At 46.3% G+C, this 25,904-nt stretch overlaps 1 protein-coding gene and 1 long non-coding RNA gene across 2 annotated transcripts in view; one reads left to right on the top strand and one right to left on the bottom strand.

Annotated features, from left to right (window-relative positions):
- The window catches only part of LOC111090623, a 90,257-nt gene that overhangs the window by 34,653 nt on the left and 29,700 nt on the right, over positions 1-25,904 (top strand). The window contains exons 2-3 of the long non-coding RNA XR_005372453.1: positions 14,383-14,511; positions 18,325-18,448. This is a non-coding gene — a long non-coding RNA (uncharacterized LOC111090623). The remainder of the gene's footprint in view (positions 1-14,382; positions 14,512-18,324; positions 18,449-25,904) is intronic.
- Positions 19,191-23,189, bottom strand: FOXI3 (forkhead box I3). Its single transcript, NM_001135646.1, is given in 2 exon segments — positions 19,191-19,822; positions 22,508-23,189. Coding segments are annotated over 2 exon segments (1,314 nt in total).

Genomic DNA, 25,904 nt, shown 5'->3' with positions numbered 1-25,904 from the left:
GAATACTACCCCTAATTTTTGCAGGGTGGGAGTGAAGGACAGAGAACAGACCTTCAGAAGATAGGGATTTCTCCTTTTGAAGAGGATTGAGCACTCTCACTGACAAAATATTTCACCTCTTTGGACATGGCTACATATTTTATCCCATTTAATTCCTGAAAACAGCCCTATGAGGTAGCAGGGCAGACAATGTATCATTCCAACTTCACATATGAGAAAAGTGGCTTTTAAAAATTTTGTCAAAAAAATTTTTTTTTTGTCTAGGGGCACCTGGGTGGCTCCGTGGTTGAGGGCCTGCCTTCAGTTCAGGTCATGATCCTGGGTCCTGGGATTGGGTCCCAAATCAGGGTCCCTGCGGGGAGCCTGCTTCTCCCTCTGCCTGTGTCTCTGCCTCTTCCGCTGTGGTCTCTCATGAATAAGTGAATAAAATCTTTAAACAAAAGCTAAACAATTTGTCTATAGTCACGGGGCTGCCTCAGATACAGTTGCCCTAAAAAGTGTCCAGAAAAATGGTTACATAAACAGGTACTGAGTCTACAGTTTCATTCTGTATCCTCCATTCTACTGGGAAAGAAACAAGCTAGGAGTTGTCATGTACCAACCGGCAGTTTGGGAGGAGAGCAGAGGGCTGATGTGCTGGATATGCGGAGACCCTTCTCCATTTCCTCCTAAACTCCTCTCAAATGCTAGCAAGCAACCTTGTAATGAGACACAGACACGTGAACTCATGCTTTCAGCCTAGAAGGCATAGCACAGGGATAGCAGGAAAGAGAAATTGCACCGGCCTTTTAGCTGCCCAAACACCTCCAAAGAAGCCTTTATGCTGGAAAGCATAAAAGTGAATTTGGCTCCCTCTTAAAAACCCATGGACCAAATTGGATTTACTCTTTGAGTGCAGGAAACTTTACCAAGATTATGGAAACAGAAAAGAATTCGAGATTAACACATACTGTACATTTCAGTACAGGTGGCAGGACAATTAGAAATCTAGTTAAGCTATAGAAAATCTCCATAAATCTGGGAGGGATTTAGGTCTTGGTGTGCTTTGGTGTAACCCATCATCAGATGCATGTTGTACTCGGTCTTCGTGCATCCAGACTCCCCAGGTGCGGGGAAGATGATGTAAAGGGGAAGAATAAAGAAGTGATTTTTCTCTGATCCACCTTTTGTGTGGGGCAAACAATTAGGTGGCACTGGTGCTTATGAGGGGGACTGAGTGAGTCCCTGAATGCTGCCTGGTATCTCTGTTTTACAAGTTTTGCATGTTCCTTTTAAAAATAATCAGAGCAGTCTCACAGAATTACAAAACAGCTAAGGGAAAAGGAGAAAAAAGCTCAAAAACAAAGACTACCCTTATCCTACCTGCTTTGGCCACCTTATTAGCATATTCTGCAAAATAAAATAATAATAATAATAATAATAATAATAATAATATATTTTTAACCAACCAAAAATTAAGCAAAGTCTCCCTACCTGTAAAAACTATTCTGTTTCAATGATGCCAAATCAAGGGCTCTATTTTGTCTGTGATCTCAACCAATAGCACATTTTTCCTGGAAAGTGCCAGGGAGTAAACATTTCAGGCGGGAAGGGTGACATGGTCTGTGGCCACGGGTCAGCTCTGCGGGGAGAGCCTCCACAGCTGCTGTGGATAATGTGCAAATGAATGAGAGAGGCAGTATTCCAATAACACTTTCCTTACGCTGAAATTTGGATTTCATATAATTTGCATGTGTCACAAATGAGTGGTCTTCTGATTTTTTCTGACATTTAAAAGTGTAAAAACCATTCACGTTCTCAGGCTGCACAAAAACCATTATCACGTGGGATTTGGTCAAATGGACGTAGTCTGCTAACACTTGATCTAGACCTACTCCACCTGTCAAATCTCTACTGAAGAGATCTGTATGAGGCTGAGGAAGATAGAGGTAATCCAGGTCTGGGTACAGCTTTGATTCCCAGTTTGCTGGGGCCCCAATCTTTTCTTCCAGATCTTCTGACCTCCTGTGCCATCCATTGAGCTTGAACTCTCCTGATAGGATTCCTCTTCCACTCAATGATTACTGCCCCAACCATGAGTAAAACATAACCAAACACACACTTAAGGGTATCTTATAAAGCAACTTTAACCGCCAGACCTTGAAATGGCTTCTCAACAAGGGGTCTCTCTAGAAGCATAGTTCTTCTACACTGGGCATTGCATTTTACACAGGGTGGGGATATTTGCTCAGAAAACAGGCTTAGAGAGGCTAGGTCAGGCTGAAAGAGGTCCTTTCTCTAACCAAGAGAATCGAGGGAAAGAAAGCCCCCTGCCTTCTTTATCAGGGATTTCTGTTGGGTGGAATGAAAGACAGCCTTAGGGTACTTTGGGAATTAGATTTTTATCTGCTTGAGCAGTTTCCCAAATGAGAGGCCAGAAAACATACCTTGAATGTCAGAGAATGGAGTTTCCTGCGGGGAGAGTTTTGCAAATCTTTTGAAATTCCAACCAAGCCCTGGAGATTCAGCCCTGTGCCTTACACCAGGAACAGTCCCAGCCTTGGGGAGTCTGGGCTAGTAGCAGACTTCCCTGTACCCTCAAGGTCAAACCTGGGACAGGAAGAGAGAGTCCCTCTTGGTTTGCCTGGGTGTGGAGCCAACCAGTGAGAGGGAGGCTCTGGATAGGGAGCCAATGAAAAAAACAAAAACAAAAACTTCCAAGAGACTGCCAGTCCAAAGAGGGGCAAATACAAAGGCAGGGCCCAGAAAGCACTGACAATAGGGCCTCCCATTGACCAATGAAACTACAAATAAACCAGGAGTTGCTTCCAGAGTAACAAGTCCAAATTCCTATGTGTTAGGGTGGAACTCCTGGCCACATTTCTTCCCCATCTGCTGGCTAGGACTCTAGTGCCTCTGGTCTAGAGAGAAAGAGGATGGAGCAGGGAGAAGGAAGGTCAATTAGGGTGAACTGAAGTGGAGGTGGGGGGTGGGAGGGTGTAGGAATCAAGGAGCCTTCCAACAAAGCTGTTCTATCCAGGCTCTGGTATTGGCCTGACCAGCCCCCGAGCCTTTCTCTGCATGATTTTGCCAGAAGTTAGGGGGTTGTGTTTGGTAGGGTGATTGGGTGCTGTCTCATTGCTCCATTAGTAGAAAATGTTTAAAGCCTCAAAAGCAAGCCACACTGTGCAATCCTTTCTCTACGCAAAGGTCTGGCAGGCAATCAGGAGTAGGAGTTCATTGTTCTGACAGGAACCAATTACCCACAGTTAGCAGAGGGCAGGCGGATGCCCAGAGGGAGAAGGGTCCTCTCTCCCTTGAAGACGAAAGAATCTGAACTCAAGAGCAGATTTTAGCAGGGTTCCTAAAGTTGTCAGGAAGCAAAGATGAGGCCCCGCGAGACAGTAAATAAATATGATTTACATTTTGCAAAACATGAAACTCAGACCCCGAGTCAAAGCAGCGGGATTGAAGTAGAATCAATTAACAGAGGGAGAGAAAGAAAAGCAGTCATGGCCCTTTCGGTACAACGTAAACGTGAATCAGAACAAAATCGCAAAGAAGAAAAAAAATTAAAGAAGGTGGCAGGAATTCAATTGAACCTGTGTGAAAATGAATGCAGGTGTGAAAAGCTCATCCATGAAAGCGCAAGGTTTTCAGAAGGCCTCTGATACAAAACTCCACTGTATGCTGTGGGAAAGAATCATAACTTCAGGAAAAGCTAACTTCCAAAGGTTATAGTGTAGAAGGCAGGTCAACAGACACCATGAAATGCTACTGAGAAAAGACAAGGTTCTATGTGAGTATCAGATGACATTTGTGTACATCTTAGAGTGCCTTTCAAAATAATTTCCTAGAAGTGGAATTTCTGGGTCAAATATAAGTGTCATTTAAGTTGTGATATGGACATCGCCATTGGAATTTCCCACTAGTAGAACTAATTTATGTTGGCACTGACGATGGATGTGAATACACATCACCAATGTTGAAAATTATTGATCTTTTTCCATTTGTTAATTTGAATAAAAAACACACCAGTATTTGTTTTCATCTACATGTCCCTGATGCTAACGAGGCTGAGTATTTTTATGTTTATGGTGACATCTTCTATTTCTTCTGTGAATTGCTTGCTCTGTAGTTGTTTTGTATGGATTCATTGCTAAAATATAATATATGAAAGGTACTTATCTTTCCTAGGCAGATATTTCTTTTTTTTTTTTTTTCTAGGCAGATATTTCTAAGATTAGAAAATATCCTCCTATATCTTTTTGTAATAATTTTAGACTTTTGTATTTGTTTTTATGATTTTTTTTTCTGTTTAACTCCTCTGGACTTTATTTATGGTATACATAAGAGTTTAAATTTATGTTTTCTTTATGGAATCCAATTGTTCTGTTTTGAATGTTTTTCCTTTTCCTACTGGCTTGAAATGTCACTTTGATGATTTTAAATTCTAATGTGTGGATGGGTCCCTTGGTGGAATCTCCAAACTGTCTTCTTGATCCATTTGTAGGTTCCTGCACTGATACCTGCTGTTTTAAGTGGAGTTTGTAAATGTTATGTCTTAATAGTTGGTAAGGGGCCAGAGGAAATACATGTATCTTCTTTTTCCAAAATTGTCTCATATATTTTTTTTGAAAATTTTTTGTGTTTATTAACCATTTATATTTCTTCCGTGATGGTCTATTTTTGTTTATCCTTCATTTTTCTTTAAGATTTTATTTATTTATTCATGAGAGACACAGAGAGAGAGGCAGAGACATAGGCAGAGAGAGAAGAAGGCTCCATGCAGGAAGCCCAATGTGGGACTCGATCCCAGGACTCCAGGATCATGCCCTGGGCGGAAGGCAGGTGCTCAACCCCTGAGCCACTCAGGCGTCCCTAATATTGCCTCATATATTTCCTACTCCAGATAAGTATTGGAATTCATTGCTTGAATTACAAAATTCTTTTGGGTTTTCAATTGGCATAAAATTAAATTTATTAATTGTCGGGGGGGGCGGCAGTGATATCTTTATATAGTGAGTTTTCCTATTTAAGAATGTAGTATTTTTTGTATGTGACATTCAGTAAGATTTTATGGATTTTAATAAAAATATTTATGTATAATGTGGAGCCTACCTTTTCCTTGTCAAATTATTCCTAGGAATCTTATAGATTTTATTGTTACTGAGAATTGGACTCTTCATTTTTTTTTTTTTTTTTAAGATTTTAGTTATTTATTCATGACAGACACAGAGAGACTGAGGCTCAGTCTCGGGACGCCCAGGATCACTTTCTGAGCCTGCTAGTAACCTATTTAAGACCTTATTGAGAACTATAGGGGTGCCTGAGTGGCTCAGTTTGTTAAGCAATCTGCCTTTGGCTCAGGTCATGATCCCAGGGTCCTGGGACTGAGCCCCAAGTCAGGGCTCCCTGCTCAGTGGGGAGCCTGTTTCTCCCTCTCCTCTGCCTGCTGCTCTGTCTGCTTGTGCTCTCTCTCTCTCTGTCAAATAAATTAAAAATAAATAAATAAAAGGAGACTACTGTGAGATCTTTTTTTGCTTGTAAGCTCACAAGTTAGCTTGCCATAAGATCAAACAAGCTGACAGAATACATGAGACTCCTGGGTCAAAGACAAAGGGCTTTTCTTTTTTTTTTAATTTATTTATTCATGAGAGACACAGAAAAAGAGGCAGAGACACAGGCAGAGGGAGAAGCAGACTCCTCGAGCGGAGCCCGATGCAGGACTCGATCCCAGGACCCCAGGATCATGACCTGAGCTGAAGGCAGATGCTCAATCACTGAGCCACCAGGCGTCCCAAACACATATCCCACAGAGACAACACAGATGGATGCTATACACACAATCAGTTTGCTTCACAGCCAATAAACTCTGGCCTTTAGGAACCGGAATCTTTTATAAAGAGAAGTAAGCATAACTACTGCAGGGAGACATTATTTTCATCATACTTGACAGTGAGCTCTGTATTCCAGATGAAGATTCTATCATTATTTTCCAAGGCTGTTCACTATACAAACATTTTTGAAAATATAGTCTGGAACAAAAGAGTAGTTAGTACTTCCATTTGCAAGACATATAGAAACACAAGAGTCCCAGAGTCTTTCTCCCAGAGAGATTTTATCTGCATTGGCATATATTTGTAGGTGAAATTTGCATACAGTTTTCTTTTGGAGCTATCCAGTTTAAGAGGTATGGGGATCTTGCTGGCCTCATAGGATGAATTAATAAGTTTTCACATTTGTACATGTTTAAAAGTAACATGGGGATGATACAGTTTTTGAAACAGTGCTAGCGCTTACACATAAATCTGTCTTGGCCTGGTGCCTTTCCCTAATGCAGATTTTTGGCTACATTAAAATTTCTTCTATGGTTATTGTCTGTTCAGGGCTTCTACCTCTTTTGTGTCAGTTTTATTAATTGATCTATTCCTAGAAATTTTTCCATTTCATTTTAATTTAAGTATTTACTGCAATACAGCATTCACTATGCAGGAATCTACTCTTTTACATTGATCTTTGGGAAAAATTTTAAAAATTTTAAAAATTTAAAAATTTAAAAAATAAATTTTTATATATTTTCTGGGCAGAACATAATTTTAAATCTGGCTTAATTTACTGATAAAGATACAGTTATCAGAGAATTTTCATTCAGTGTGTTAGCTTGCACAGATGACTGAGGCTGTGATAACTTACTAGGTAGACTTGTGTAAACCTGGATCAATTCTAACCCACACTAATATTGAAATATCAGAAATATTTGGCACAAGAAAGATGCAAGGCTGATTATACTTTTCATGTTCACATTTGTTTTCCAGTTAGGCAAGTATAAAAAGTAAAGGGCTTGGATAATAGGAATATATTATTATAAATTTAATCTGATAATTAATAACAATATTCTAGGTATCTCTACTAGAGAAAATCAAAATAGCCCTTGATATCTGATATGGATATGGATATGGAAGTATTTATTGGACAATATTTTTCTTCATTCACTAAATAGAAAGTTAGAAATGATTTGCTTTCATCTGGCAGAGATAGCTACAGACCTCAACAATCTGCCTAGAGTTATATGCTCATTCTCTAAATGCATGCCACAGGTTTTATGAGCTACTAACTTTACCACTTTACTGTCTCACAGGACATCATGCTAGTATTCTCCATTAATGAGATAACAATAATGAAAAGCAAGAAGTAGCTATTCATACCTGCTTTTATAGGATATGGGAGAAAGCAAAATAATAAATCTTCAAAAATATATGGGGCTGCTACCTAGTGAAGTTTCTGTAGGATGTAATCTGCAGCGTGACAAAATATCCACACCAAAGTGACAAATTTGAGTAATCTGCACCTTCTATCACTAAAAAAGAAGCCCAGTGCTTGATGGATCAACATACGGCTTAACCCTGCTCCAAGGGTGAATCTACAACCTGATATCTTGAGTGGAGTTCAGAGGAAGAGAAAGCTTTCTAGTTTACCCAAAGTGGATCATGAATAGCTCTACTTCCCTGTAACAATATATATGCATGTTGCTTGTGGTGTCCAAAGCAGATTAGAGTGTGTTATGGGGGGCAGCCTGGGTGGCTCAGTGGTTGAGTGACTGCCTTCAGCCCAGGGCCTGATCCTGGAGACCCGGGATTGAGTCCCATGTCGGGCTCCCTGCATGGAGCCTGCTTCTCCCTCTGCCTGTGTCTCTGCCTCTCTCTCTCTCTCTCTCTCTCTCTCTCTCTCTCTCTCTCTGTGTCTCTCATGAATAAATAAATAAAATCTTAAAAAAAAAAAAAAGAATGTGTTATGGGGTCTATGGCAAGCTGTTGCAGGAGGATCATTGAAGTCACTAAAATTTTACAACAAAAGTGTATTCCACTTGGTATATATCTTTACTTGTAAGATGTAGCTCCTATCCTATGGCTGAAAGTTGGTAGACTCTTAATACCCAACCATGGAGTATCAGTTGATGATGGGACCTGAGCTACCCATCATGGATTGAGTACTATCAGTTCTAACTAATGAAGTATTAGACTTGCCCAGAAACAACTCTTCATGTTGCAAAGAAAGACACACAGCGAGGGTGCAACAGGGCCTAGTGAAGTGGGCTTCTTGTAGAGGCATAAGAAGCCACTTGGGTGGAAGTACATACCCTATGTGAGCAACATGGCCCCAAGGGAAGTTGATTGAGGATTAAAAAAAAAAAAAAAAAAAAAAAAAACCTTAGGCCTGATTTACAGATGGCTATGCACAATACTACAGCATCAACCAGAAGTGTCTGATTTCATCCTTACACCTCCACACAGAAGTGGCCCTGAAAGATGGTAGAGAAAGGAAATTATCCCAGAGGATAAAACTTCAAGAAATAGATTTCATGGTCAGCTTTGCCTGAAGATGAGAAGGTCTGAGAGGAGAACCTTATTCTTTTCTTTTTAATTTTTTAAAAGACTATTTATTTATTTATTTATTTATTTATTTATTTATTTATTTATTTATTTGAGAGAAGGAGAGAGAGAGCCTGAGGGTGAGGGTGAGGAGTGAAATGGTGGGAGGGAGGGGGAGAGAGAGAATCTCAAGCAGATACCCACTAAACACAGAGTGAGGAGCCCAACAGAGGGTTTGATCTCAAGACCCTTAGATCAAGACCTGAGCTCAAATGAAGAGTCAGGCACTCAAATGACTGATCCATCCAGGGGCTCTGACCTTATTGATTCTTGATAACTGACTATATGAACAGAGGGCATAGTAGGATCAGTCCTAATGGCTTCCAAGCAGATTTTGGTAGCAATGCAGTAAGTGTTGGGGCTGAAGAGGGCACAAATTAGAATCATTGTCCTTAAAGAGCACTTTTACTATGTTCTAAGGACCACAATTGTTTAGATTTACCTAAATGTTAATCACTTTCTTTGCTCACCATCATTTCTTACATTTCTTCACAGAAGTTTTCTTTTCTGCTGAAGTATATCATAGAGATGTTCTTTCAGTGAAGGTCTTTTGGCCATACACTCCCTCAGTCTTTGTTTCTATAAAATGCTTCCTTTTGCCCTTGTCCTTGAATGATAGTAGGTTTTCAGGACAAAGATATCTAAGTTGACATTTGTTTGTCTCAACCCTTTAAGGATGGTATTCCGTATCTTTTGACTTCTGTATCAGATGTCTGAGTAAGTGTCCCTCCTCTAGGGAGCATCTCTGCTTAAACCATCTTCCCAGGGAGGCCTTCTCTGACAACTCCATATAAAGTGGAAACATTCTCACATGCACTAACTCCTTCTTCTGTTTTACCTGTCTCCATGGCCAGTATCAAGAGTATAGACAAGTTCAGTCTCCAGATTCACACAGAAACCAACCAGGGCTTTTCCTAGAGCACAACTGCAGTGCTCTAGGCTGTGCCCTGTGGGGACCTATCCATGGTACCTACAACCATCTGTACTTACAGGACACATTTATTCACAGACCCGCAAGTCCTTCTTAAAATTTTGGAGGCCAAATGTGTTTTGTAAACCTTCATTTTTCAAATTTTATAAAGGAATAGGGTGCATATACTGTATATCAAAAAACACCATAGTGGTTCTGGGACAGCATCGGCAATCCTATCTGTTAATATTTCTGCTCTCAAATATGTGGCTATTCTTACCATTGTGTTTCCAGCCCAGAGCATGGGGTCTGACACAAAGTAGCTGTTAAGTGTTTATTAAATGATTAAATTAAATCTTTCACCCACATTCTGACTCCTCCCGGATTTACATAGCCAACTTGGCCCTGCCCCCTAAACTCAATGTAAGAGTTCCAGTTTCTGCTAGAAAGTTCCTCTTGGGTGACACACACTCAGTCCCTCCTCTTCTGGAATGTCCTAATCTGGTAAACCCCTCACCCCAACAGTCATCTTGGAGTCTTCCTTCTCCCTCAACCACCACTCTCAGGAAATCACAAAGCCTCCCCTTCTATTTCCTAAATGTCTCTGAGACCTCCCACTGTTTTCTTCCCTGTACTCCCTGCCCTACTTCACATTCCCATCACCTCTTGCTTGTTTTTCTACAGTAGCATCTAGAAGGGTCTCTCTTAGGAGATCTTGTCCTTCCGGGTGATTCTCCAAAAGATCTCTACTTGAAAAACAAACATCATTCTTTTTTTTTTTTTTAACTCTCTCTTTCTCTGACTCTCTCTCAAATAAATAGATGAAATCTTATTTTTCTTTATCTAGAGACAGAGCATGAGCAGGGGGGAAGAGGCAGAGGGAGAAGGAGAAGCAGACTCCCTGTTGAGCAAGGGGGTCCAACGTGGGGCTGTATCCCAGGATCTTGAGATCATGAGCGGGAGGCAGACACTCAACTGACTGAGCCACCCAGGTGCCCCTACAAACATCATTCTTAAAATGAAATTTGATTCATTCCTATCTGTTCTGCCCAATTTTATTCTACGGATGGGCTTTATCAGACGATAGATTCATCTTGTACCTCCTCCACTGCCCTTCCTGTCTGAAGCTGCTGAGTAACTCCTTGCCTCCAAGTGCAGCTTCTCTCAGTTCCCTATGGGAGTCATGGCCTCTCACTGCCAGGTCCCCACTCTGCTTCTACTCCTGACACCTGTTTCCTCCCTCTCTGTTCTCTTCATCTCAGCAACTCCTATTCAGGTCAGGGTCAGGGCCTCTCCCAGAGATTCTCAGGGCACCTCACACTTCTCTGATCAAGGCACTTGTCACCCCATGGTTCTCCCTTCTTTGGTTCTTCTCCTCCACTAGAATGTAGGTGCCACCCTTACAGGGACCTTGACTTCAGCCATGTCTCCCAGGAGGTACAGGAAGAGGTTAGTAAAAATCGCTGAGCAGAGGAAGGGGCACTAAATACAGAAGCATCAGAATGAACTATGATGCTGACCTCTGGAGGAAACTCAGCACATAAGATGCTGGAAAGGAGGTTTATATGCCACACAAGTGCCGACCACGCTATGACTTCATCAATGGCAATAATCCTATAAGGGTAGTAACATATGTTCTCAATAATTTCTGACCCAAGAAATAGATACAGCAGGACATGGGCACATATCCTGAGCAAGGGAAGTTACTGGGGTTCTGTGGTAGACATTACTGTTGTGTGTGGCAGTCATTGCAGTTAATCCCATTGAAGGAAGTTTCTATAAAGTCTTTGCTGAAGTAGCAATTCTTTGGCTTTTACCACTAGTCTACAAGGAGGTATGCAAGGTGACAGTGGCTACGGGTGTTTTCCCCTTTCCCAAACCTACTAAAGGGGGAGAACTTGAAAGTCTGCTGGCTGAAAGGAGAGCTGGGGCCAGCTGATGCCTTCTGATCAAAGACTGCAGGTGTTTGGTTGAGACTCCTTTCCAGGAGAAGGCAAGGGAGGTAGGAACACAGGGAGGGGTGAGTGATTTGTGGGGAAATGGAGATGGCTGGGCTCTAAATCCAGGCTGAACATAGCAAAAATTCTTGGGGTTCTGCCCATGTAAACCTGAAGGAGAAAGACAACTTTTTCCTTTTTATGTGCTGTGTGATGCCACGGTCAGCAAGTGAGGTATATCTTAAGTCTTAGGAGAGTAGATGCTCTATGCCTTGGTTTCCCCAAATGGGAAGGAGGAACGATTACTTTTCTTTTCTTTTCTTTTTTTTTTTAAGATTTTATTTATTTATTCATGAGAAACATACAGAGAGAGGCAGAGACACAGGCAGAGAGAGAAGCAGGCTCCCTGCAGGGAGCTTGATGTGGGACTCAACCCTGGGACAGTCCTGGCACTCTAGGATACCACTGAGCCATCCAGGCATCCCATGATGTGCTTTTCTCACAAGATCAATAAGACAATCATTTCAGGGTCACCTGGGTTGCTCAGTGGTTGAGCATCTGCCTTTGGCTCAGGTTGTAATCCTAGGGTCCTGGGATTGCAGGTAAACTGGTGTGAGGTCATAGCCTAGAAAGCATTTTTTTAACTTTTTTTTTTTTTAGATTTTTAAAATTTATTTATTCTTGAGAAACACACACAGAGAGAGAGAGAGGCAGAGGGAGAAGCAGGCTCCATGCAGGGAGCCCAACGTGGGACTTGATCCTGGGTTCCCAGGATCAGGCCCTGGACTAAAGGCAGTGCTAAACCACTGAGCCACCTGGGCTGCCCACATTCTTTTTTTTTTTTTTTTTAAGATGTTTTTTATTTATCTATTTAACAGAGAGAGAGAGAAAGAGAGAGAAAACACAAGCGGGGGGAGTGGCAGGCAGAGGGAGAGGGAGAAGCAGGCTCCCTGCTGGATCCCAGGACCCCAGGATCATAACCTGAGCCCAAGGCAGACCCTTAACCTACTGAGCCACCCAGGTGCCCCAGAAACAATTGTGAGAGCCAGCACTTCTTGTTCCCGGTTTGGATGTGGGCTGTGAGGCACACCGAGGAAGCAGGAGAATTGGTTGGCATTCAGTACATTTATGCACTGACTGACCCACAAACTGGAGTCCATGAGACGTGCTTTTCCCTTCCCTGCGAGATGTCCTCAGCTCCCGGCGGCCGGCTGCTTGCCAGGCTTCGTACTGTTTTTACCTTTCTGGAACATGAAGCTAACTAATACTATTCACCCTCCAAGGCTGCTGGGCAAACAAGTGGATGATACTGCCATCAGACTTTCTGAGGAGAGACAAGGGGAGGCTCTGGGAGTGGATGCTAAGGCCCCTCTCGAGGCGCGCGTGGGGCAAGCACACAGGTGCAATACCAGGTAGATAGGTTAGCTCTCTCAGCAGCCCCGGGAAGCTTTTGTCCGTTTTGCCGAGGAGAAGATAGAGGCGCTGGGCGTTTGTGTGTCTGGCCACAGTCACAGCGCTGTGAGCTGGCCCAGGTGCGGAGAGCCGGCGGCGGCCAGTTAGGGAATGGGGAATGGGGCCCCTTGGCATCATCCTCGGAGATGAGAAGGGAAGGCGATCCTCTTGCCTGGAAACGCCCCCCTTCCTGGTCCCAGCGTGGAGCGGGAGGATCCCTGAGGCTGTGCTTTGCTTAATGCATTCCAGGAAGGTAAACTGGGGAGATAAAAAACCCACCACACTGGTAGTCTAAGGCCTCCTTTGAAGTGCAGGCTGAGAAGCCCTCTCCTGCTCGCTCCGCCTCCCTGGGGGTTGGGGCTGACAGCTGGTGACTTGCGACTCACTGGGAGAGAGCTGCCTCCAGCCAGGCCCCCAGGCCTGCGGCCCTACGTAAAGAGGGGGCCTTTAGGCCTAGTTCCTTCTGAAGCACCTCCGTTTTGAAGAACAGCCTGGTCCTCATCTTCTAGCTTAAGCCTCAGAACGGGGAAGGAGTGCACGAGCGCTACAGACTCTCAGGCGGGACTGGGGGAACTGGCTGCTGCTCTTCCAGAAGGCTAACCCACGCCATCTCCCTCACCGGAGGCTGGCAGCCAGGTGGGAGCACGCAGGCCGACCCTGTGCACACCGGTGCTAGCCCTCCATCTGACATGCTTGCTAACGGTCTGCGTGGGCGTGAGTCCTCTTAGTATCAGCAGTGCCCAGCACAGGGCCTGGTACCCAAAGGGATTTGCCGAGTCCAAGGTTCCAAACCAGCGTCTCCAACATCTGGCTTTCCGCCGCAGCTTCAGGGCTCCAGATCCAGGCGTCTGACCTGGCTGCTGGCGGATCCTGCAAAGGAAGACGGGTCAAGGAAAAGCAGCTTTCCTTCCCACTGCTTACCATCCTGTGTCTGGGAAAAGGGAACCCCAGTTGCGAAAATCAACCTCAGGGAGCATACTAAGGAAACCCCTCAAGGGAACATCACTGAGGAGGGCAGGAGCCTGGCTTCTAAGCCCCCCAATCTGCAAGCCACAAGTGTGGCCTTGGGCCAGTCACTTCACCTCTCTGTGCCTGTCCTTTCTCACCTTCAAAATGGAGAGACAGGAGTAGTATAAGGGCAGGTAGGTTCTGACTCCAGATGACTGGATTTTGAATCTCAGTTCCACCACTTATCTGCAGCAGTCACTTAGACTTTTGACCATGGCCCAGTTATACAAACTCTGCGTGCCTCAATACTCCCATTGGTGAAATGGAAAATGACAGCATCCACTTGGGGCACCTGGCTGACTCAGTCGGGAGAGCATGTGATTTTTGATCTCGGGGTCGTGAGTTCAAGCCCCACATGCGGGATAGAGTTAACTAAAAAATAAACCAACAAAACAACAGTGCCTATTTCATAGAGTTGTGTATATGTTGTATATTGGTATTTTATATTTAATATATATCTGCATATATTTTAGGACAATGACCGGCACCTAGTAAGTGAGTTATTATTATTGTAATGTTTGCCTTTTTTAAAAATAATAAAGGCCCGCTCTCTAGGCCTCCCGGAGTTTTGGTGGGATCCCCTGACATCTTGAATAAAAAAGCCTGGAGGAATTTGGTAGGTAGCTGGTCTTTTTGACCTTTTTTTTGTTTTCAAATCTGACAGGAAATTCCTTCCTTCAGCGGTGTCCTCCACCCAGCTCTGCACCCCAGCTGACTGCTTTCCATGACAAAAGGCAAGGCCTCCGTGGTGACCGGTTCTTGGCCCCCAGAAACCAGCAAATCCCTGCCTCAGGTAAACCACTGGCAGTTTCTTCTTCATTAAAAACCTTGAGGTTGAGGGGCACCTGGGTGGCTAGGTGGTTGAGCACCTGCCTTTGGCTCAGGCCGTGATCCCAGAGTCTTGGGATCAACTCCCACATCGGGCTCTCCACAGGGAGCCTGCTTCTCCATCTGCCTATGTCTCTGCCTCTCTCTGTGTGTCTCTCATGAATAAAAAAATTTAAAAAGGGATCCCTGGGTGGCGCAGCGGTTTGGCGCCTGCCTTTGGCCCAGGGCGCGATCCTGGAGACCCGGGATCGAATCCCACGTCGGGCTCCCGGTGCATGGAGCCTGCTTCTCCCTCTGCCTATGTCTCTGCCTCTCTCTCTCTCTCTCTGTGTGTGTGACTATCATAAAAAAAATAAATAAATAAAAATCTTGAGGTTTTGCTACTACAGCAGCTAAAGAAACAAAAACCAGTTAGATGCTGCACACTTAGCCTCTTTCCAAGTTCTGGGCAGTCTCAGGGAGGAAGAGAAGCAGGGTTTCAGTGACATTTCTCAGGGCCAGAGCTTGACTCAGTTTGCCCTGGGACTGGACGGCACCCTGAGGAGCTGGAGCTGTTGGGGTGCAAAGGCACACAGTTCTTGAAGTCCAGGTGCCCCCTTTCCTAGTAAATTGAAGAATGGGATAAAAGCGGGGGGGGGCACCTGGGTAGTTCAGTTGGTTAAGCGTCCAGCTCTTGATCTCAGCTCAGGTCTTGATCTCAGGGTCCTGAGTTCAATGCCGCCTTGGGCTCCACGCAGAGTGTGGAGCCTAATTTAAAAAAAAAAAAAGGAAAATGGGATAAAGATTCTCAAAGTACCAAAAAAGGAAACCTGGATCTGGTTTATTAGTTTTAAAAACTCTTCTTGGGATCCCTGGGTGGCGCAGCGGTTTAGCGCCTGCCTTTGGCCCAGGGCACAATCCTGGAGACCCGGGATTGAATCCCATATCGGGCTCCCGGTGCATGGAGCCTGCTTCTCCCTCTGCCTATGTCTCTGCCTCTCTCTCTCTCTCTCTCTGTGACTATCATAAATAAAAATAAAAAAAATTAAAAATAAATAAATAAATAAAATAAAAACTCTTCTTTGCCCCTATCTTATTCTGGAAGGTACAATAGATTCCCAAAGGCTTGGAAGGCAGTCACTTTGTTATACATGTTATAAATGTTATAACATGTTATAAATGTTATGTTATACATGTTATAAATGGCCTCGGCCTAGGCTGCAACTCCTCATGAGCCCCTGGCCCCCAGCCCCTCTAGAGAATGAAGAGCACTCATCTACATGCCACGGGAGCACATCTTTCCCTCTGCCCTGTCCCGAACAACGGAAAGTGAAATCTAGCTCAGATCCAGAATTTCTGACCTGGTTCCCAGGCAGAAAGTGTCACAGATGCAGGAAATTGGTGCCAGTTGGAGGGCTGGTTGCAGACTTTGACCTGGAAACATCACAGACACAGGCAAGCTTCGTTGCCCCTCTGTCTCCGTCCCATGCTCAGCAGGAGGCAGTTCCCTGATGGGAGACTTCCTCATGGCATTGCTTCTTCAGACCTGGGAGTAGAGACTGAGCCAACCTGCTGCCCCTTGCAGTTGTTCAGCAGGAGATTGAAGATTCTCCTCTTCACCTTTCTCTCATAAATGTCCTTGTTCTGGCATCTCGTACCAACCACTCAGAGCTAGATACTTCCAAACACGTCACTCATGTTCTTTTTACAGGTCTTTCTTTCCAGGAAATCCTCATGTCTGCCTACACTCCCCCACCCCTTTGCACCACCATGCCAACCCCCCCCCCCAAAAAAAAAAACCCAGGTAGTGTATTATTGGTCAAAGTTATTCCAGCCTCAATCTCAATAGAAACAGATGCCAAGAAAAAAGGTACCATAAGAATATATAATTAGCAACTAAAATATTGAAGGAATCTACCTCCAATGTGATAGGGCAAACTAGTGGATCTTGGTTCTGAGAAATGCCTCATTGGCCAGGCTACTCCTGCTCATGATGGATTTTCTTGAGAAAAGGCCTCTCATAGGACAAACTGTCCCATATCGGAAACCCAGGGACCAAGTCCATCAGGGCTCAACAGCTGCCCTAGCACTTGGGACTTAGTGTGGGGGAATGAGGGAACAGGTTTCATTGGCAAATTATCAGTCTAGATCAGTGGTTCTCAATCGGGGGGGGGGGGGGGGGGGGGGGGGGCGGGAATTTTGCCCCACCCCATCCTATTCAAGGACATTTGCCAATGTCTGAAGATAACCTTTGGTTGTCCGATGTGGCCAGGGCCAGGAGAGGGAGTGCTTCTAGGATCTAACAGGTAGAGACCAGGGATGCTAAATATTACCCAGCCTCAAATATCACATGCTGAGGCTGGGAAACCCTAGCCTAGAAACCTCAATTTTCAGGTTTTTTTCTAGAAGCTCAGTTAAAGTTTATTTCCTTGGTAGTAATGGGCTGCTTGTGGCCCCTGTGAGGGCTACTGCACCTGAGAAATACTGCCAGCTGGTGAGACCTTCCAGCACCATTCTGTTCTGGAACAGAAACTGTCTGGTGCACTTAGTTTGATCTAAGAACTGTAACTGCTAAAAATCATTAAAATGCTCGTAGGCCTATAGACCGTCCCCAAAGAGTAACTGTTTGGTTCCAGCCTTTCAGATGTGGGCAGGTGTGACAAATCCAGGAAAAACCATTTGCTTTCACTCTCATCAAAGTCCCCCCATGGTAGCTTCAGTGTCAGGCCCCTTACATCTCTATTCCTTTAGGAAAGAAGCTAAAAACAGAAATGCCTAAAAGTGGCCAGAAATCATCCCACTTAAGAGTTTATTTCATGTAATTCTCAGCATGCAGTGTACTTTCTTGGCAAAAAAAATTTTTTTGTCCCAGTTTACATTATAAATTAATTTACAAATATAGAATTGCATTAGAAACAATATTCAAAGTCCATAGGATTTTTCACATAGAAAAATATCCATAGAAACTGGCTTCTGTACATACAATCTAGGGGTAGGTAGTCTCTTTGGCTGTCTTTCTCTGTAATATTTTAAAAAGTAATGGTGATGTTATGTATACCTCAATAAACTGTTTAAAAATAATTTTCTGTATTGTATACTTCAAAATAAAAATTTAAGAGTAATGCTGTGAGTCTCAAAAAATAATACACAGGGAGAGGTTAAAATTTTCTTACAATGTACTTGTGTTCCTTTTTCTAAAAAAATTAAATCCCCAAACCAGCAATGTTCCTGTCAAAGACCCAACAACATGGTAGAGGCAATTCAGGACATTATCTTCATCTTAATGGCAGCTGTTCCAATAAAATCCACACTTATCTGTTTCAATTAGCACCTCTTAGATAAGTTCAAACAGTGGCTGAGTATCTGCCATGGACCAGAGACACTAGGCTGGGCATTGGGAGGGTGACCACAAACACTATTCAAATGAAGATACCTCTTGAGAAGTAAAAGGGAGTGCTAAAAATAAATTATATTAAAAATTTTAACTGGTTTATTAGGAAGCCATAAAAATTCCACTTAAAAACTATTTTTAATAAATTCTAGTATCTTGCTTAAAAATGGAAAAATTAGGACACATGCTAAAAGGCCTGGGATATTAAGTTAACTAGGACCATGGTCACCCCCCCTCCCCCCCCAACCTCAAGCATATAGCATCAGAAGGCAGGGGTGATGTCTGTCTTTGCTGCTCAGGGCAACATCTCAAGTGATACTAATTTCAACCAGAATCTTTGGTTAAATGAGATACGAGTTCACTCTTATCCCCAATATGCTAACGGATAATGGCACCTTTGTTTTTCAGAACTAGAACAAACCTTCCAGCACCCGCCCTGGAGCCAGAGTGCCTGGACCAGATCCTGGCTCTGCAACTATCTGCGTGACCACCTTGGGGGAGTTACCATCTTGGAGTCACACAGCCCTCACAAGTGAGTAGTAATCATACCTATCTCCCAAGGTTGTTGTGAGGGTTAAATGATCTAATATGCTTCTGAGCGCCGGGAACAGTGCTCGGCAGCAAGGGCTCGCTTGGGCAGTTTTGTCGCTATTAGGATCTACCACGGTCCAGACGCAGAGCCTAGGTAGAGGCGATGCGTGAGCTGGATATAGCTCAGAGGATTTGTGGGATGTCCTAGTGCAGGATTTTAAAACTTTAATTAGTGGCAAATAATGCAAATGGAGGTTTCCTAGAAGAATCCAGATTATGTGACTCCTAGAAAAATCAGGATGCTGCCAGACAGGAAATAACTGCCCACACAGCAGCCTTTAGCTGGTCAGTCTCGACTCACTCCCTACCTGCTTCAGTTGCCAACTGCTACCTTTTCCTACCGTTTTGTGTTCTTCATCCTTTTGTGTTCTAGCTGGCCCCTGGACACATCTGTGCTCATAACCCTGCTATACAGTGATGAACAAAACAGACATGGTCCCTGCCCTCGCGGGGCTCACAGGTACTGTCCTAAACAGAGTTGAGGCGGTTTTCTCTCCACGAAGGCCCTCATCCAGAGAATCCTGGAAAAGCTTGCCGGGCTGGAGGAAGAGTCAGCAGCTACCATTCCCCGGGGACTGCCGAGGAATGCAGTATCCCACACTTCCTACCCCAACCTACAGCCTCGGCAATCCGCATTTCACAAGAGCTCAGGTGTGCATATTCAAGTCGGAGGGCCGGTTGTCCTAGACCTCAGAGCCCTCCCGGGGGTAGATGAGGCTGTTGACCATGCTGAAGTTGTAGAAGGGGCTGCCGAAGGGGCTGCTCTGACCCCCACTGGTGCTGGCAGGGAAGGGGCTGTAGTAGGAGGACCTCTGGCCGCTGCCGCTGCTGGCACCGTTACTGAGCTGCAAGGTGTCCGGCGGGGCTTCGGAGGAGATGCAGCTGGCCGGGAAGGCGCCGCTGGAGGACAACGGGGTGCCCTGGATCCCTAGGTGGCGGCTGCCCGGGCCGGCCCGCTGGGCGCCTCCACTGCTGCTGACACTCAGGGTGCTCAGGCTGCTGAAGAAGGTGTTGAGGCAAGGGGCGGAGGAGAGCAGGGATCCTCCTGGGGAGGAGGCAGTACTTTTGGTGCCCTCGGGAGGCTCTGGGGACTGGGGCGGCCTTAGCAAAGCCGAGGGGCTGTCTCCTTCGGGCTTCCCGCCCACTCCAGACCCCAGTCCTGAGGAGAGCCCCTCTTCTGACTTGGTGGTCCCTGCAGCCACCGTGGAGGTGGAGGCGCTGCTGGCCTCTGAGCGGCGCTTTCGCTTCCGACGGAAGTTCCCATTGTCAAACATTTTCTCACAGTTTGGATCCAGGGTCCAGTAATTCCCCTTCCCTACCGAGAGGAGAAAAGAAACACAAGTTAGAGAGTGACCTAGTGCATGCCCATGTACTCGGCTTCAGTTCTGGAAGGAGGAGCACAGACTCTCCCATTTAAATGCGGACAAAGATGGTCCACCCACTCTACTGTTTAAATTTATCCTTGTGGGGAGATTTTCTTCTTCACCTTCAAGGAGAAATCTGGAACAACTGGCAGTGTCTGCTACCTGAATCTTAAGACCTGATTCTAGGCCCAAAACACCCCTTCCCCCTCCGGACCTGTATTGCATGCCCTTGCAAAATCCTGGTGCTGCTTAAATGTGAGCCTACATTTCTTTATCAAAGTAGGCTCAAGAATAATACCCATTTCATAGACTGATTGCGAGGGTTAAATGAGGTCTCCCAACAGTAGCTGGCACACAGTAAACAGTGAAAAATCACTATCTGTTATTATTTGTTGAAAGGGCACAATATTTGCCCCTAAAAAATGAAAACAAAACCAGCACTCCACTGGAAAAGGCAACCTCAAATACCCAATCACTTGTCTTGCCACACAAAAATTACAAAAGTTACCGGTGAGCCAACTGTTTTAGCAATACCTTGGATAAAACATTGTTCAGGGGGCAGGAAGATCCTGGAGTCTCCATCCCTTCCTCACCTTGAGCAGGAGAGGCCTTGCATCTCTTGCCTGCTTTTCCTCTACCAGCAGATTTCAAATCAGAGCCTTATTTAATGTCTGCGGCCAGTCTTCCGCTTAAAAAATTTCCCTCACTATTTAGCACAATTAAAGTAAAAAAGATCTATCATCTTGGAGGATTTTTCTCTCAATAGCTTTTCTCACTTCCAGTAAATAGAATCTTTGGCGTGTGGAAGCACTGGTAAACCCTTATACCATGTAGAGCGCTTTATACGGACGATGACTTCAGTTGCTCCTACAGCTCCGTGGAGACAGGCAGTTATTAGTGCCTTCATTTTTCAGGCAGGAAAACTGAGGGCAGATTGGCTAGTAACCTGCAGTACTCCCAGTTAGCAATGGTCAAACCAGGATTTAAGTAGGCTGGCTCTAGATTCAGAATTCGAACCTAACCACTGTGTTAGGTTGCCTACACAAACTAGCACACATTCCTCCAAACCCATTATCTTCATTAACACATCTTTTGCAGATAGTTGCAGAAAAAAACCTTATTCTTACAACTACCATCTAAATGATAGTACTTAGGGACACCTGGGTGGCTCAGGTCTGCCTTCGGGCTCAGGGCGTGATCCTGGGATCCAGGAGCGAGTCCCGCATCGGGCTGCCTGCGAGGAGTCTGCTTCTCCCTCTGCCTGTGTCTCTGTCCCTCTCTGTCTCTCGTGAATAAATAAATAAATCTTTAAAAAAATAAAAATAAACGATAGTACTTGCACCTATAAGAACAATTATATTGTGCCCCTTAGTACCACATGCTTTGACATGACACTAACTAAAGATATCAACTTTTTAGAAAGTCCAAAAGAATACATATGACAATTAACTTGATAATCTCAGGTGATTTCGCGGTCAAATGGGGAAGCTGCATCTTCTAGAACTGTATGCCCTGTCCAACACAGTAACCACTTGCCACACATGGCTGCTGGGCACTTAAAAAGTGGGTAGCCCAAAATGTGGACTCAAACACACGTAGGATTCCGAAGACTTAATACCCTCCCCCCCCCAAAAAAAAGAGTAAAGTATCTCAGTAATGATTTTTATATTTGCTATGTATTGAAACAATATTTGGGGTTACTTAAAAAAATATCAAAAGCAATTTCATCTGTTTCTTTTTACCTTTTTAAAATGTGGCTACTAGAAAACTTAGTCTCCCACGTGATTTACATTGTAATTCTTTTGGAAAGCACCACCCTAGGCCAGGGGCAGAACATTCGGAGCATTTACACAAAATCCTGGATATCTCTGTAGTGTGCAACTGAAACCTTTCATTTCTCTTTCCCCCATCACACCGCTGTCCCTACCACCCCGGTCGCTAGCTCCTTTTGAAAACCTCTCGTAGAATCTTGTCTCTCTCCTTTTTGAGCGCCCCCCTCCGCCTCCCCCGCCCCCTCGCGCTTCTCAGCGGAGGAAAACCACTCACAATACTGCGCTGTAACCCAGCCTCCTCACCTGCGGGCTTGGAGCAGAACTCCGCAAGCTGGCGGTTCATTTTTACATTCTAACACAGTAAAGGCACCAAAACACCACGATTTGCGGGACCCAGCTAAAGCTCTCGGGTTCCCCTGGAGGGGTCTCACGAGGCCGGTGTCACTCCCTGCTCTCAAAGCTCTCTCAAGGTGGGCACTTGTTGCACGGAGGGCCCGGGCGGGCTTTGGGAGGCGGCTGCGGGCAGAAGTGCACCGGGGCCAGCGCCTGCACGGCCTGCAGCTGCTCGGCCTCTCTCCGCCTCTGGCGTGAAATGCGATGCGATGCGATTCTCAGCTCACCGGAATCCCTTCCGAGTCGCCCCTTATCTGGGAGCCACGCGCGTCCTTACTCCTGACCCACCTCCCTAGCATCAGCGCGGGGCGCTCACCGCCCGGGGGGTGGGTGGGGGGTCTGTGGGTGTCAGGGGCGAGCTCCACCCTCTGCACTGCCCGGCTCCGAGGATCCCTTTGTCCTCGGGCTCCTGTGGCCGCCCCCGCCCCCGCCCCCGCCCCCGGCCGGGAAGCACCTGCCCGGCGCCCTCACCTGGGTCGTCCTCGTCGCGGGGCACCTTCTTGAAGCAGTCGTTGAGCGACAGGTTGTGGCGGATGGAGTTCTGCCAGCCGGCCTTGCTGCGCTGGTAGAAGGGGAAGCTGTCGGCCACGAACTGGTAGATGTGGCTGAGCGTGAGCTTGCGCTCGGGCGCGCTCTGGATGGCCATGGCGATGAGCGCCGAGTACGAGTAGGGCGGCCGCACCATCTTCATCAGGTCCTCGCGGCTGGCCATCGACAGCCAGCCCAGCTCCCCGGGCGCGGCGGGCCCCGCGGGCGAGGCGGGCGCGGCGGGCGCGGGCTGCGCGAAGGCCCGTTGCGCGCAGCCGAAGGTGCCTGCGGCGGGCGGCGGCTGCAGGAAGGGCCCGGCCGCGCCCCCGGGGGGCGGCGGCGGCGGCGGCGGGGCGCCCAGGTACGCGGCGGCGGCGGCGGCGGCGGCGGCGGGCGGGCCGCCCACTCCCACGCCCACGCCCACGCCCACGCCCGGCCCGTTGAGCCACAGGTAGGGGTTGGCGGCGGCGGCGGGCGGCGCGGCGTAGTCGGCCAGCGCGTAGGGCGCCCTGGAGGCCGGGGGGGCGCCGGGGGCGGCGGCGGCGGCGGCGGCGGCGGCGGCGGCGGGCGGGGGCAGGCCGGGCTGCGAGTACACGCCGAAGTTGTCGCCGCAGTACAGGGCCATGTCGGCGGCCGGCGGCGGGCGCGGCGGGTGCGGCGGGTGCGGCGCGGCGGCGGCGAGCGGCGAGCGGGGCTGGTGTCGCCGCTCGGGCGAGAGCATCCCTTTGGGGGCCCACCCGCGGCCCCGCCTCGGCGACCGGTGCTCGGCGGGGGGGTCGGCGGAGGCGCGCGGGACGCCTGCGAGGCGGCTTCTTATAACCGTCGGCGGCGCGGCTCCTCCCGGGCCGGCCCGGGGCTGGGCGGCGGCCCCGCGGGCCCCGGCTCTCCACGCCCCCGCCCCGCCCCGCCCCACCCCACCTGCCCGCGCATCCCCGCCCCGCCCCGCCCCGCCCCGCCCCGGAGCCCCTCCTCGGCGGGCGCGGGAGCCGGGGAGCCCGGGGCTCGGGGGCTCGGGGGTGCGGAGCGGGGAGCCCGGCGCAGGCCGGCGGCGCCTCCCGGGTGAAGGCGACGAGCGCCTCATTCCCAGCCGAAGCGTTCAAAGCCCAAGAACGAAATAAAACAACGAATATTGCGACCGAGACAAGAGAACCCGAACCGTACAACTGTTTTCTAAGAAGCCCCCGAGATGAGCCTGGGCGGCCGCTCAGACCACCTGCCCCCCCCGCCCCCCCCCCCCCGGGGGTTTCTACCTCCTGCACCTTAGGTGGTTGCAGCTCACTGGATTCACGGCCGGTCTCACCTGTTCGGCTTCGGGCCGAAAGCACTAGACGAGACGAACATCTCTTGGGGGTATACGGTAGATCTTACTAAGGGGCGTCCTTGGAGGGTCCCCTTCTGCTGGGGCTTCTGTGATGGGAGGGACCGAAGTCGTTTCTTTTCTTTTCCTTTTTTTTTTTTTTTTTTAATTTTCAAACCGAGTCTCTCAACGCGTAACTGTGTGTTCGTTCACAATCGGGACGTATTTGTTCAACGTTAAGTCCGGTTTGCGCAGTCCTTCGGTGTGATTTGTTTTCTTCAAAAACAGAAGGGTGTGTGTTTTCAGAGACATTTAAATAAGTGGGTTCGGAATTAGCATTTTAAAGCCAACTGTAATTTAAACTGTGCCAGAAGCGCTCATTTACAAAAATGGTCTCAACGAATTACGGCGTAGGGCTTGCTTTCGACTTCTGTGAATTTTGAAATGCGGTTCCTGCCCGGAAAACAAAAAAAAAACAAAAACAAAAAAAAGCGAAACAAGTAAAATACTGTGGCGACCCCACGTGCCCCACTATCATTATTTGTTCGCTCCCAACAAAAAGAAAATTTGTTTCTTTTACAATGAAAATTATTCCTAAATACTGTTCTTAATAGGTGACAAGTCTGAGATTGTCACTTACGGGAGAGGGGAGCGAGGAAAGCGCTTTTCTGTTTGCCAATTGTAGACGGACAGTTCAGAATATTTAATAATTCAGCAATCCACTCCCCTGCACTCCGCATTGAAATTCATGATATAAAGTTAGTTTTGTGCTTTGCAGAAAGCTGTCATCTTCTGTTATCTCATAACTTAAAAAGTGACATCCAAAGATATTTAACTAGTAAATCGTGGTACCTAAAATGCAAACCGCAGTTAAAAATGCAACTATTTTTCTCATGTTTTCTGGAACCGGAAAAGAATTATTCTCACCTCAAAATTTAGCGCACTGTTTCTTTCAATCCCTTGGCAAATGCCGTAGGGTGGATTAGTGTTTGCTTAACCGTATTTTGATTTAAGGATGTAAATTTTTCTTAATGTAAATAAGCGCAGTGTTGTGAGTTTTGGGCTTTTTTTTTTTTTTTTTTTTTCTATCGTTCCCAGTCTCAAACAAAGTTATTGTTACTTCTCTTGGGATGTTAATAAAGTTGACAACTATAACCCAGGACATTTGAAAGCAATTTTTAAATAAGTTATAGTGCCTCCAATTTCATGTTTGTTCTTAAGTTTAAAGACCTAAACAAAAAAGAGAAAGTCCAAAAGAAAAGCTAGGAAGGAGATGGCAATACATTAGAGAATATTTGAAGCCATCTCCCCTTTCGTAACTGGATGTCCTTATGCCTGTCGTACCTTCCCTTATTTTTCAACAAATTGTTTATGTTTACATACTTTGCGGTTTTGCAGGGTTGTTGTTGTTTGTCTAGTTCTTAACCCAATAGGTCCAAATTATTCTGAGTAAGAGGCCATGATTGCAGATTATCCTTTCTTGCTTTGATGAAACCTTCTGCCTACTAGTGATATTTTGTTCCTTAACTATGCGTTATCTTTGCGGACTTAAGTTCTACTTAAAAATGACAGAGCCATCTAGTGGCTCCTTGCTCTGTTACAGCATACATCTGGCAGGGATCTGTAAGGTGGACACCCCCTCTAGGGGTTTGAAAGTTTTTTCAATCACATCTTAATTAGATAAGCTTAAAACTATTATTGGTCATGGCCTGGGTTTTTTTTTTTTTTTCATGTCAAAGTTAAAATAATTTTTTAATCCCTATTTAAAAAAAAATCTTAAGCAGATGCCCACTGGATCAGGAACCTGGTGTGAGCTCCATCCCACTCACTACCCATGAGATCATGACCTGAGCCCAAGGCAGATAGTTAACCGACTGAGCCACCTAAGCGCCCCAAACCTAAAGATTCTGAAGATACCACAGAAGTTCTATGTACTTAATGGAGAAAAATAAGAGAGAAAGGTTAAGTAATTTAACTGTGGCCTTCCAACTTGTAAATGTGCATCCAGGATTCAAACCCAGGCAGTCTGGCTGGAGAGCCTCT

Source organism: Canis lupus, chromosome 17, assembly GCF_011100685.1.
Source record: "Canis lupus familiaris isolate Mischka breed German Shepherd chromosome 17, alternate assembly UU_Cfam_GSD_1.0, whole genome shotgun sequence".
In the NCBI taxonomy this organism is placed as follows: domain Eukaryota; kingdom Metazoa; phylum Chordata; class Mammalia; order Carnivora; family Canidae; genus Canis; species Canis lupus.
The sequence above is the reverse complement of the archived record's forward strand: the minus strand, read 5'-3'. Positions and strand labels throughout refer to the sequence as shown.